Raw genomic sequence first — 13,948 nt, 5'->3', positions numbered from 1 at the left:
CGCACCTCTTTGCCTGTCAGTTTATCCCCAGTCTTGGTTGTCTTCATTTTTGTGTTCACAATTGTAAAGCACAGCTGCGGAATAGGTTGGCGGTATATAGATAAATGTTAATAATAAATAGTAATAGTGACACAACAAATATTACCTTTTACATGTACATTGATTAGGAGTTAATCTGGCTCCTACACAAACATGGGGACCGTGGTGACATAACCCCGTACCACACACCGACCCGTCCTATCTGCACCCTTTGTACCATCGTGGCATTGAGCAAAACGGTACTACCAGCCTTTGCTGTGAAATCAGCACCAGGAGCTGAGTTCCTATTTGCACAGCCTTCCTCAAACAGGTTTGTCAATTATTAATGATACAGCTGAGAGGCAGGAAACTGAGACCAGAGGGAGGGAGAGAGAGAGCAGAGGAGATCAGTAAGGATAAAGAAAGGTGTGAGTGAGGAGAAGAAGAAGAGAAGAAGCAATAACAGGAGAAGTTGTGTGTGAGGGAAGGATGATGATCTGCCACACAGACACAGTACTATAGGCTGAAGCACAGGATTAATGACACAGAGCTGACACAGGGGCTCTCGGTAGCAGCTGCTCCACTTCTAAAAGTGTGGAATCCTGGACCTACCTCCTAGCAGGAGTGTGTGTGTGAGGCACAGAGACCATGGCAACAGGTAAGTGTGCATGGCGCTCTGCACTGCCTTACGTCACTCCTAGAAATCACTTAGCCTGATGGTCAGGAGTTTAACTATGTAGATCATAGATGGATAACTCTTTGACCCAGTATTTAAAAACTCGTCTAAAAGACAAGTTCTGAGAGCATATGCCTGGGCACACCTGAATAGGTATATGTGTGTGTATGTATGTATGTATGTATGTATGTATGTATGTATGTATGTATGTGTATATATGTATGTATGTGTGTGTGTATATATATATATATATATATATATATATATAGTGTCACAATATCCCTTCAAACCAGGACACCTATGTTTAATGTAGGTTCTTTGTCTGCCTAATTTTAGCCTGCATTTCACCTAGTTTTAATTAGCCACAGTGTGTACATTGACTGGTGACCAAACAGGTTTAACAATTGGAGGGGGGTGGATAAGTGTAAGTACGGAATTTACAGCCCTACAAACACTGGACAGGTGTAGTACTTCCAAGTGTTGTTATATAGTACCGTCAGGAGGATGTTCCTTTTTACTGACATCTATTATTTAACTGGCGCAGCCTGTCCATTCAGTTTCTACATGATGTCCATATTAACGTCAAAAGTGTTATGTCTGGGGAGTGGTGGGAACCACCCAAAGGATGGAGCATGTGATCTCGGTGAGCCGGCTAATTAGGAAAAGGAGTTTAGGTTTTAAAAAATTAGATTTTGTCCATTAGTACGTTATCTGACTTTTGACAATAATACTTTCCTTGCTGCACTATTCAGTACATCCACCATTGTTATTGTAGCTGAGGCTCAAAGGGAGGGGGACTGTTATATCTGCAACTAATACACATGCAACATAGCATCGGGTTTTACTGTCATTGCTGGAAATGTGTTTGCTCACCATTAGCATCACTGTAAAATTCAGCAACTATGGTGCAAGTTGGTTTCATATCCTGATAATCTGCAAAATATTTGTCTGTCCCAGCTGTTCCCCAGCAGGTACATAGCCATATGTTTTGCAGACTACGGACAGTCTACCTGCTGGTCACAGTTTAGCTGCACAGCGCAGAAAGCAGTGACTGGTCACCTGTGCCAGATACTACATGCCAGCTGTCCACCCATGAGTAATGCTGGATAACATGATCTAACAATTCCAAATATTTTTTTAGTCTGAATCCGCAATCTGTGAACCCCATATGATACATTGCAGATTAATTTGCACAATCATCCGCAAAACAGGAAACTGCCCCAATCGATTGCTGATGTATGGGGACCTTGACACTCAGAATTCTGTGGTCATTTGTAGTAGCACTAAACTGGCCGCACAACTATTTGGGTCCTAGACGGATCATTCACTGTGCTCTGAAAAGAGAATTCCAGGATGTGTTTTATAACATTAGTGTTATATAGAAATACAAAACTTAGCAATTTATCTGCACACACAGGGATCGTAATGAGGCATATGTGGGCGTAAAAGGAAACCATCTACAGCAGTGGTTCTCAAACTCAGTCCTCAGGACCCCACACAGTGCATGTTTTGCAGGTAACCCAGCAAGTGCACAGGTGTATTCATTATTCACTGACACATTTTAAAAGGTCCACAGGTGGAGCTAATTATTTCACTTGTGATTCTGTGAGGAGACCTGCAAAACATGCACTGTGTGGGGTCCTGAGGACCGAGTTTGAGAACCTGTGATCTACAGGACCCCCATCTACTACAGGAGGTGCTGCAGCGTTTATGGTTCAGCTGCCCACATGTATACAGGAGCTCACAGACTCTGATCACAGTTATAGACGGCTTATCATTTGTTGTTTCAATAATTCCAGCCAAGTGGCCTTTGGATTCAGTTTATTTCATATTATGAAGCTTGATTAAAGTGTTACATTTTTATTATATGTGGAGTCTGAACTTGCATGGTGTGTCTTTCGTTTATAGACCCGTTTAGTTCCTATAAACGATATGCCAATATCGGCTAATACAATCACCAGTGGACCATAGAGTCTCAGCTTTCCTCTATGCCCCACAAACTGCGTACTTCTTACCAGGGCCGGTGCAAGGTTTCTCGACACCCTAGGCTATGGGTCTTCAACCTGTGGCCCTCCAGCTGCTGTGGAACTACACATCCCAGCACCGTCCACTGTACACTGAATGGGCAACACAATGGGAAAAAAGCGCTATAGTATACTTTGCCCTGCCTACTTGGTGATCTGAATGCAGGGTCGGATTAAGGGTTACTCAGGCCTAGGGCTGAATATGACCAAAGGCCTATTGAGAGAAGGGGAGTAGATGTAACAAGTACTGTGTGGGTGTGGCCAGTGCCATGTGGGCGTGTACATCCCTACACTCTCAGCCCAATGTCTCCACAAATACCGGTGATGTGCGGTCAGGGTGTCGTACTCCAGTATACTCCAGAGTTTTGACTAAAAAATAATTAGAATAATACATCTTTGTCTAATCATTTTTATAGTCAAATCTCACCAAATTTGCAGCACTTTGCTGGGTATACAAAGACTGTCAGGGAGAATTGTAGGTAAATTGCATCATTTTGTGAGGGGGAAAAAAGAAATAAAATTCTAATACTAATTATTTATGGCAGACCATGCGGTCATCTGGGGGGCTTTTTCGTTGTCGTCATCATCATCATCTTATGATTATGTGGAGGCTTGGAGCTGTAGCTCCATCTGCCCCATTGATAACTCGGCACTTGTCATCCTAAGTCACATGACCTATGTATAGACAGTCTGTGTCGATCTTTTGGATTGGTCCGTTGCTTATCAATCAACGGAAGTAACAATATTTTAGAATAACAATATCATCAGCCACACCTGCGCACAAGAGACCTGCATCCTCAAGAAAAGAATGCCATTAGTTAATATACTGAAATATTAATGGTTTGTTTCAGGGCTCCTTTAGCATAGAAAGAGCAGAATGCTGGCAAGAGCAGCTGCCATTACTTTTGAGTTTCTCCTCATTATGCTCATTAGGCTGTGTACACATTGGCCCTAATTCAGACCTGATCGTAGCCCTGCAAAATTTTGCAGGGCTACAATCAGGCACACTGACATGCGAGGGGACGCCCAGCGCAGAAGCGGCAATGCTTTTGCACATCAGGAGTAGCTCCCGGCCAGTGCAGCTTTTGCGTGCTGGTCGGGAGCTAGTCGCCGCAGCCCGGGTCGCAGCGGCTGCGTGTGACGTCACGCAGCTGCTGCGGCCCGCCCCCCGCACGGTCCGACCGCGCCTGCGTTGGCCAGACCGTGCCCACAAAATGGCGGCCAAACGCTGCTGTGCCGCCCCCTTCCGCCCAGCGACCGCTAGGCAACGATAGCCGTTGACTGTCAGCTATGTGCCGACGCACTGCTGACCTGATCGCTGCGCTGAGCGGCAGCGTGCGATCAGGTCAGAATGACCCCCATTATGCGATATCACATGCGATACGGCTGATATTGTATGATCGCGTACGATATCGTGTAATGTGTAAACATGATATTGCATGCTGTATACAGTGTGCTCCCGTGGGTCGTATCCTGCATCGCAGGTCCGACGTGCGAAATTGCCTAACCCCATAATGCCAATTGTATCACATCACGACCAAATAAATTAGCATAAATGTCTGATGGCTCAAATATGATACAAAAAAAATAAATAAATAAAAAAATATATATATATATATATATATATATATATATATATATATCTGTTCAGTTACTAAAGGGGATATTCAGTTAGCCGTGGTAATTTACCATGGCTAATTGTTCCCCTGGGGGCTATTCAAATAGCCAGCAGTATAGTGGATTTTTTTTTTCTTCAAGTGACTAAGGCAGGAGAAAAAAGAAACTGCGATGATGGAACAATTTTTGCGGCCGTGATTGCAAAATCACATGGATCCTGTAAATTAGCCCATATCCTGTGTGTTTTTACACGCAAACATTTTGGTAAGGTAATTGAATTGCCTGATAATGAACATCAGGCAAAACTCGCAGGGGAATTTTTTTTTTCCTGCGAAAATTTACCGCGCCTAATTTAATTAGTATTTATATATTATTTTCTGCCTGTTTTATGTATTAGGTTTTATAGGGTTAAGAGAAGTGGTGATTCTCTATCACATAGGGGCCTATTTATCAAATGGTATTATACATATAAAATCAAACACATTTACAAATGTTACCCAGAAGCTATGTACTCATTAAGTCTACATTCAGAATGTTGACATGGTCTAAAAGTCAACACTGTGAATGTAGACAGATGATTTTATTGGGGTTAGGGTTAAATGAAGTCTATATAAAATCGCATTGTCAACATCTGAAATGTGGCAGTCTATCCATACTGACATTCTTTAATGTTGACTTTACATATCACAACCCAGAAAGTTGTGTTGGGTAACTGCCAAAATCTGTAAACCCAACAACAGATGCATACCCTCCAACTGTACTTTTTTTTTTTTTTTAATGCTCTCTACTGATTTTTGGCTTTGAAAACTTCCATTGAAAGTATAGGAAAAGGATGTGACCACACCCCCTTTACCTGTGGCCATGCCCCTTTCCCTAATTTGTACTGCTTTTCATGTGTAAAATGTTGGAGGGTATGCAGATGTGTGCAGGTTTAGGCTATACAATGTATTTCTAATCTCTATTATACAACGTTAAAGAAAACACTGCGACTTTACTCAAATTATATAATGTACTTAGATCGGGCCAAATAAAAAATGAGAACCTTCCTTTGTGTTCTCTATATCAAGTGAGTGTTTCCTGCCCTATCCATCTTGCTGTTAATCCAGCACTGAGGGATGACCGTAGAGGGTGGAGCACGGCCGCCGGCAACCAGAAAACCACCCGGCCGTAGACCATCATTGGTCTGTGACCAATGGCACTTGGAGGTCTGATGGCAGATGTCTGCATATGCACTGTCCTATTTTGCGCATACACACCACCCAACCATCAGTGATTTCCTATTGATGGTTTAAAATCATAGTCCATGGCCAGTGTCGGACTGGGGCATGATGGGCCCACCGGGGGAATGCAGTGACAGGGGCCCATACTTAGGGGTGTGGACATCCTATCAAGGGGGTATGGCCAGCCTCCACTGAGGCTTGAAATTCACAATAGTTTAGTGCAGTGTAATACAACATATCTACCATGTACAATACAAGTGCACAGTCTTGAACCTGATCCCTAGAGGAAGGATTGGGTCCTCAGGCAGTGGGGCCTACCGGTGGTTTCCCTGGTACCCCTGTGGGCCAGTCCGACCCTGTCCATGGCTTACTCTCACAGTCCAAATATCCAACTGGCTGCTGGTTGTTCTATCCCTGCCCACCTCAGAGCGTTGTGCGTCCCACACCAGCAGATGACAGTGTGATGTTCAGACCCTTTTAACTTATAAAAAAAAGAAAAGAAATAGCAGTATAAAATGTGAAAAAAGTAAAAATGACATGCTGCTCGGGCCATTCAGTGACGTATGAGGTATTTCTGTGCAATGTTCCCGTTTTATCTGACAGGCCAATATTTACGTGTCAGGATGTGATGGAATTGTGTGCTGTCGGATTGGAGTAGCTGGGAGCACTTATGCACCACTCCACAAATGTGTTTATGTGTGGTACATATTATTGAAATGTTATTTAATGTGTGGAGGGGACGAGTTTGATAATTGAGAATTCTCTCAAATATTTAATAAGATTTGTTTTCCCCCCCCCCATCTTGATGTGAGTACAGGCATTTATATATACCCAAAATAAATGTAGTACAAATACTAAATCACACATATGGACAGTCCTGTTGTCTCCTCACAATCAGGATTCATTTCGGACATAAAGAAGGAATCAGTAATGTTTAAAGAAAAAAACTATTTAAACTCCTCTTAGATAGAGTAGAGGGCCCGGTAATTTGCAGGGACAACCCGTGTCCTCCTTCTATGTCAAAGGGTCAACCTGGGTCACAATTCCGGGGACACCTGTCACGACCAGGGTTGAAGTTTTAGCAATTGCAGCCCGGGTTGACCCTTTCATGCAGATCACTGGGTCCAAATACTTGACAAGACAATTTCATCTTTGGTCTGAAATGGGGTACTAGGCTGGGACCGGGAACCAACCTGTGCTCCAAAATCCGGGTAAAAGCCGGATTGAAGCCCCGGCTCCTGTGTGAAAGTGGCATTACTGAAGGATGCGTGTAAGTTATATGACTTTCATGAGATGTTTTCAGCTTTTACATCTTGAATATCCCCAGCTGGGCATGCACTCCTTCACCAGTACAGACAGCACGTTTGTGTGAGACAGACAGCCTGAGATGATGGGGCATACTACCAGGCCACGCTCGTCTTCCAAAGCAAAAAATGGTGTATCAGTGTGGCATGTAATGTAGTCACGTATTCTCCAGCTCCGAGGGTACCCGGTCATGCCATCTGCATTGCACACACGTTCCCAGTTTTTCCACGTGATCATTTTGCTGAGTAACTTCCTAAAAAATCAGAATGTGGGTGCACATGGCAGAGGAATAGGCAGTTATGTGCAAGAGAAAATCGCCTTTTTGTTTCCACATTGTACACATTTTTGTGCTATCATGAATGATTTAGCAGGGGCGGGTTGGGAACTGAAAGTGTATAGATGTGGTACGACGTGGGCAGCACCAGAGGTATAGCATGACGTTTAGCCAAGGCAGCATCACTGGATGGCAGTTAGTGTACTGCAGAGATGGAATGAATGGGGACAAGGCACTGGTGTATTTCTGAAAAGCCTGACATACAGAAATATACAGGAGCTAGTTGACTGATACTTTATCTATCGCCACTTTATCACTTTAATGATGCCCCCCAAAAGCATCGGGTTTAGAAGGGTAAATGGGCTAAACCTGACTAAAGTCCTGACCGTGACTCAGAAGCGCATTTGAGTGCCCAAACGGGATGCTTTTCGCAGATTTCTGCTATTCGCCTCAGGAGGTGGAGAGCAGAAATGTCTGCCCCGGTGGCACTTGCGCCCTATTGGCAGGACAGTTGAATAGCACAGAGGTTCCCAAACGCGGTCCTTAAGGCACGCCAACAGTCCAGGATTTAGGTATATCCATGGCTCAGCACAGATGGTTAAATCAAATTGACTAAGGTGCTAATTAAGTCACCTGTGGCCAAGCATGGATAAATTTAAAACCAGGACCGTTGGGGTGCCTTGAGGACCGCTTTTGGGAACCTCTGGAATAGCATTTTTTTTGTGTGTGTGTGTGTGTGTTTGTTTTATTGTTTTTATTGTTGCTCTTTAAAAGGTAACAAGGAACTAGACATCAACATATTATTCAATGGCCAAAGTTCACTGGACACGAAAGATAACCTTTAAATAAACAAAATAAGATTATTTATACTCTTAAATGTGTCAAGAAAATGTTAATCTCCATGATTTTACGCTAATCTGACCTCCATAATCTGGAAACACAACTGGCCCACAGTATAGAGTTGCAACTTTTTTGTAACATACTTTTATTGAGCATTTTCAATGCCGGTACAATTTAAAATCAGCAAATATCATCAAACAAAATAATGACCACCGTAGGCGTAGCTATTACACCAATGGCATTGGATTATGATCCAGCCGGGATGCGTCGGTCGGGTTCCCGGCACACAGCATACCAGTGCCGGAATCCCTACACGTGACAAAATGCAGACACGGGCCAGGACACAGACACCGGAATCCCGACCGTCAGGAACCCGATCATCGAGACAGGAACCCGATCATTGAGACAACCAGATGGGTATGTACTACGCTGGGCAGGGCCGTCTTAACAGCAGTATAGGCCCCCTACCCATCCTCCTGGGCCCCCTACCCATCCTCCAGCGGTAGGGGTGGGGGGTGTTATCAGCAGCAGCATTGATGTCCCGTGGGTGGTAGGGGGTGTTCTATCTGCCACTCAGCATGTAGGACCTGGAGCAGTAATTTATGCTAATTACTCCTTTACTGCACAGATGGTGTAAGATGGGGTGGGAGGGAGAACACTAAACTGTAGAAGAGGCATTGGGATGAATGAAGGGGCCCCAGTACATAACTTCCAGGGTGGTAGGGGAGGTGTAATACGCAGTGGAGAGGTGGATAGTGGAGTGGCCTTAATATTCATCATTTTCCGGTGGGAGGGCAGCTTGGTTGACTGCAGATATCTCCAGTTCCAGGAAATAGATTTCTTAGCTTTGAAGGCGATAAAAAAACTAGAGAGTCCGACCTTTCAAGAGGTTCTGGGGACTTGGGGATCAGAGTTCAGGAGCCAGAGCAAGCCACCGGCAAAAATATAAAACTGCAAACCAGATGTGTGGAGCTGGAGCAGGGATCAGCTGCTTGAAGGCTTATATCTCCGGTTCTGGGTATAGTAGTGACAAGCTGCCAGTGTCCACTAAAAGGGGAGAATCCCAGGTTTTAGACTATACCCTCCAAAAAAACCTCTAAGTCAGACAGAACCTGAGATATCTGGCTGGGAAGAGCAATTAACAGTCTTGGATGGGGTACACTGTTTTGAAGTCGGATATCTCCGGTTCCCCAGGGCCGATTTTAAAAAATCTGGTACCGCTGGAAAGAGGGGACCCCCAGCTATCAGCCTAGGGCCCTTAGACTTCTGGGGCCCTTGGGCAAGTGCCCATTGAGCCCATACGAAAAGATGGCCCTGATGCTGGGGATAGTTGGGGGAGCTAGGTTTAGGTGGCCCCTGGGGGATTTAGGATTGTGGGGTTGTGGGGGTGGGGGGGAGGAGAGTCGGGTTTAGGGTGTGTGGGAAGTTTGGGGTTAGGATGCAGGGGGATGCTTAGGTTTAGGGTGCAGGCAGGGTGAGTTCATCTTAGGTGCCCCCCCCGGGGAGTGTGTGGGTGGGTGGGTGGGTGTGTGTGGGGGGGGGGTAGGGTTAGGCACCTAATAAGGAGGGTAGGGTAGGGAAAGGGGTACCCTACTTACCACCGCTTGTCTGGTTTTCTACATGGAACTATCAGTAACCACTCTAGGGGTCAGTAATGGTCATTGACGGAAATCAAACATGTAATTATTATTACACAGGCAGAGAGCAAAAAAATCTAAGACTAGCGAGAATATGAGAAGTACAATATTAGCCATTGATAGGTAAAACATCAGACAAGCATAGGCAAACGCAAGGGGGGTTTCTGGTTGCCCGGAAACCCCCCTCTGCTTGGACAGATGCTCAAAGTAGTACCACAATAGCAACAGCATATAATACTATTGCTAGAGCTTCTGCCACAACATGCAGTGTAAGGGACAGAGCAGAGCTGCTGCACCTGCCTGGTGGTAGTAGCTTCTTTTGTCAAGTTTGTGTATCTGTATGTGTGGATCTGAGCCCTCAATCAGTGCACTAGACCAGAGAGCAGCTACCAGGAAGGAGAAACAGATGCCTTGCCGTGAGGTAGGAGAATGTTTGCTTAGAAAGTGCAGTTCTGTCTCCTACTGGTTCTATTAGATTTGTGTTGTTATTTATTATGGGATGTTTAACCTTTTCCTGACCACTTGTTATTTATATTTCTTAAGTTTGTATTATACAGCCTATACTATAGACCATCTGTACTAGGTACTTCTGCCACTTTCTCAGACTCCTGCACTTGCTCCAATGTTCCACGGAGTGAAAGATTGTGGATGATATTTGGAAACCCCCCTCTAGAAATCCTGTGTTTGCCCCTGGACAAGGGCTACCGGTGAATAGACACAAGTGCCCAGAAGATAGTATACTATTCTACCATCAGACATCGAGGGGAAGACACCTGCAGAGAGGGTGGGGAATGGGGGGTGATGTGACATAGCATCTGTGCAGAATATGAGCATAAAAATAAGAGACTCATATTGAGCAGAGATCCATCATCATCCGTTAAGGTGACATTAACAGCTGTCTATGTAAATACCACTCAGTGGGTTAAATTAGCTGAAAGATCAGGTCTTGGGTGTCAGAATCCAACGTATAAATATCAACATCCCATTTTCCGTAGAATCTGACCACTCCTTTCTCAGTAGCTGGCAGAGTGAAGTGTCTATAGTAATACATTCCTTTCAGTAACATCTGAGTAGCTGTAGATAGGGAGGGTGAGCTTCCTGCTGTCCAACGTTGTACAAGAACTCTTTTTGCCACAGTTACTAAAACGGTGAGAAAGTAGCGGTCTACCCCCATTGCTTCCCAAATCCCAATTCACAAAGTGAGCGTTCGATAGAGCTGTCGGGTCCAGTTTGAGCTGCAAATAGAATATGGAATTAATGAATATTATGAACTTATTCCAGAACTTCTTGGTGACGCCACAATCCCAGTAATTATGTATAAATGTAGCCACGGAGCTATGGGATTTTGGGCAATGATCAGTTTCATCTGGCACCATGAATTTGCGTTGAACCTGGGAAATATATGCCCTATTCATGGGTATGGGACTCAGGGTTGACAGTATCTAGGTCGACACCTATTGGTCGACACATGAACTAGGTCGACATGCAAAAAGGGTGACACAAGTTTTTTATTTTTGGGTGATGTTTTCTTCATAAAGTGCACCGTGTCCCCTCGCAGCTCGCTGCGCTCGGCACAAGTTACCGTTCCCAATTGTAGTCCACGTGGATCGTAAAGTATGAAAAAGGGGGGGGAAAAAGTGAACTCATGTCGACCTTTTTCCATGTCGACTTAATGGTCGTGTCGTCCTATTTCCGGTGTTAACCTATTCACTGTCGACCAATGGGTGTCGACCTAGAGTCCGAATACCCCTATTGACATTGACAACCACTATAATGAAATGTGGCCGATTGTAATGTTCGCAAAGTAGAAGGGGTTTATTCATGAAGCAGTGAGAAGTGTGGAGAAATGAGCCAGTGGAGAAGTTGCCCATGGCACCCAATCAACATTGAAGTAACACTTATAATTTGCATACTATACTATTGTACGGAGCAGCTGATTGGTTGCCATGGGCAACTTCTCCACTCTTTTTTCACTGCTTATAAACTCTGAACAATTTATTAACGTGGGTAAATCCCTAGAGTGGCACTTTTAAATAGGGATTACAGGGGTAGAATGCAAAGGGTGACATCTAGAATGTGATATGATAATGTTTTGTGGGAATAAAATCTCTGCAAACGCAGGAAAGCAATGGGATTAGCACTGTGTAAGGGCTTGCTCGCTCCTGCAGTCTGCTGCTGCCCTTGGCATATATTTTAAATCCTTACTGTAAACATGAATTAACGTCTCGTATAACCAGCTGGCTAATGTTTATATTGTACACACTGTGTCAGGATTTTCCTTGCAGCTAAGGAGAGCAAGAACCTGCCTCCTGCAGTGCGAGGGACATGGGGGTAATTGTGATAGTGACAGTTCTTCTGCCATTATCAGGGAATTATGATGGAGATAAAAGGAGATTATCTATGTAATGCTATATAGATAGAAAGAGTCAATACACGTTCTGTAAGCAATCAGCCTTATCTGTATATTTTCAGTTTAAGACCTAAACAACAGATCTGGTTGGCTAACTTGCTTCCTTACAATCAAATTGGCCTGACATTCTATACTGGCCTCCCTACAGTCCGCTTACAATGTGGCTGATGAACATTTTCCATCTCTACTTATAGGAAGTCGCTCCTAAAGCATTTGAACATCTCTGCCAATACCCTTGCGCTAGAAACAGACCCTCTTCCATTACAGAACGGTTTGGTAGGATAGATATGTGTACTGTATATGTGTATGGATGATCTGCTGCTATCAATCCAGGGAAAACTTAATGGCTTTGTTGCCACTTGGCTTGGTTGGCTGGCCCAATTGACACCCAATCTCCCCCTCCCTTCCCCCTTTATCTTTTCCAGTGACAAGGGCCCTCATTCCGAGTTGTTCGCTCGCTAGCTGCTTTTAGCAGCATTGCACACGCTAAGCCGCCACCCTCTGGGAGTGTATCTTAGCTTAGCAGGATTGCAAACGAAAGATTAGCAGAATTGCGAATAGAAAATTCCTAGCAGTTTCTGATTAGCTCGAGACTTACTCTGCCACTGCGATCAGTTCAGTCAGTTTCGTTCCTGGTTTGACGTCACAAACACACCCAGCATTCACCCAGACACTCCCCCGTTTCTTCAGACACTCCCGCGTTTTTCCCAGAAACGCCAGCGTTTTTTCACACACTCCCAGAAAACGGCCAGTTTCCGCCCAGAAACACCCACTTCCTGTCAATCACAGTACGATCACCAGAACGATGAAAATTCCTCGTTATGCAGTTAGTAAAATACCGAACTTATGTGTAAAATAACTAAACGCATGCGCTCTGCGAACCTTGCGCATGCGCTCTGCGAATCTTGCGCATTAAGCGACTAATCGCAATATAGTGAAAATCGGCAACGAGCGAACAACTCGGAATGACCACCAATATTTCAGTCTGCCGAATGCTTTAAACGGTATGTGACTCATTTTTTATTTTTTTGTTCTTGTGAAAGTCACTAAAGTGGTGTGTGTGTGTGTGTGTGTGTGTGTGTGTGTTATTAGCATCTGTAAGCAGTAGTAAGTGGTGGCAGAATATGAATTTGGTAAACAAGAAAAGCTTTGCATTATATACTGGTCACCAGTAAACCAGTATGTCATTGTATAATGGTCACTGGTATGGGTTCTGCATTGTGTATTGGTCACCAGTAACCAGTATGTCATTGTATAATGGTCACAGCACGGGCTCTGCAATGAGTAACCAGTATGAGTATGTTATTGTATAATGGTCACTGATACGGGCTCTGTATTGTGTATTGGTAACCAGTATGAGTATGTCATTGTATAATGGTCACTGGTACGGGCTCTGCAATGAGTAACCAGTATGAGGATGTCATTGTATAATAGTCACTGGTACAGGCTCTGCATTGTGTATTTGTAACCAGTGTCAAAGTCGAAAAATATCATGATGCGAATGCCTTGTACTAACCCCAATGCACATGCCCGCTGCTCGTACACCCACTCCCCCGTACGTGCACATACCCGCAAGTTGCGTAGGGGACGCTACAGCGTCTCGTGCGCATGAGATGTGTATTTACGGCGGAGTTTGTGAGCGTGTAGCGTGCGACTCGATCGTAGCATATTTAACCTAAATAGTGCATATTGTAGATAACATTCCCCTAGACAATGTCAGCAAGTATGTTTAGTTTAAACGGTTCCTGGACAGAGAGATTCCTCTTTGCATGATAGGAAGGGTCAGATAAAGGTTGAAAGGTGGTGTCTAGTATCCAGCTGTAGGGTATTTTAAGGGTAACATTTCGGTGTTGGTTAGGAAAGGATCGCTCGCTCCTGCGTATAGTTATGTGCAAAAGTAGATTATGGACATTAATTGTATTTGCTG

At 44.3% G+C, this 13,948-nt stretch overlaps 1 protein-coding gene across 3 annotated transcripts in view; it reads left to right on the top strand.

The window, feature by feature from the left end:
* The first annotated feature begins 423 nt into the window (after nt 1-423).
* PRRT1B (proline rich transmembrane protein 1B) overlaps nt 424-13,948 on the top strand; it is a 60,696-nt gene continuing 47,171 nt past the window's right edge. The window contains exon 1 of one of the 3 annotated variants that reach the window (XM_063935573.1): nt 424-676. In XM_063935573.1, the coding sequence (XP_063791643.1) occupies nt 667-676 (10 nt within the window). In that variant the 5' untranslated portion in view covers nt 424-666. Of the gene's footprint in view, nt 677-765; nt 848-1,236; nt 1,338-13,948 lie in introns of those variants that run through there. The other 2 variants (XM_063935574.1, XM_063935572.1) reach the window with 2 other exon arrangements.

This window comes from Pseudophryne corroboree, chromosome 8, assembly GCF_028390025.1.
Source record: "Pseudophryne corroboree isolate aPseCor3 chromosome 8, aPseCor3.hap2, whole genome shotgun sequence".
In the NCBI taxonomy this organism is placed as follows: Eukaryota; Metazoa; Chordata; class Amphibia; order Anura; family Myobatrachidae; genus Pseudophryne; species Pseudophryne corroboree.
This window is presented reverse-complemented; position numbering and strand designations above follow the sequence as displayed.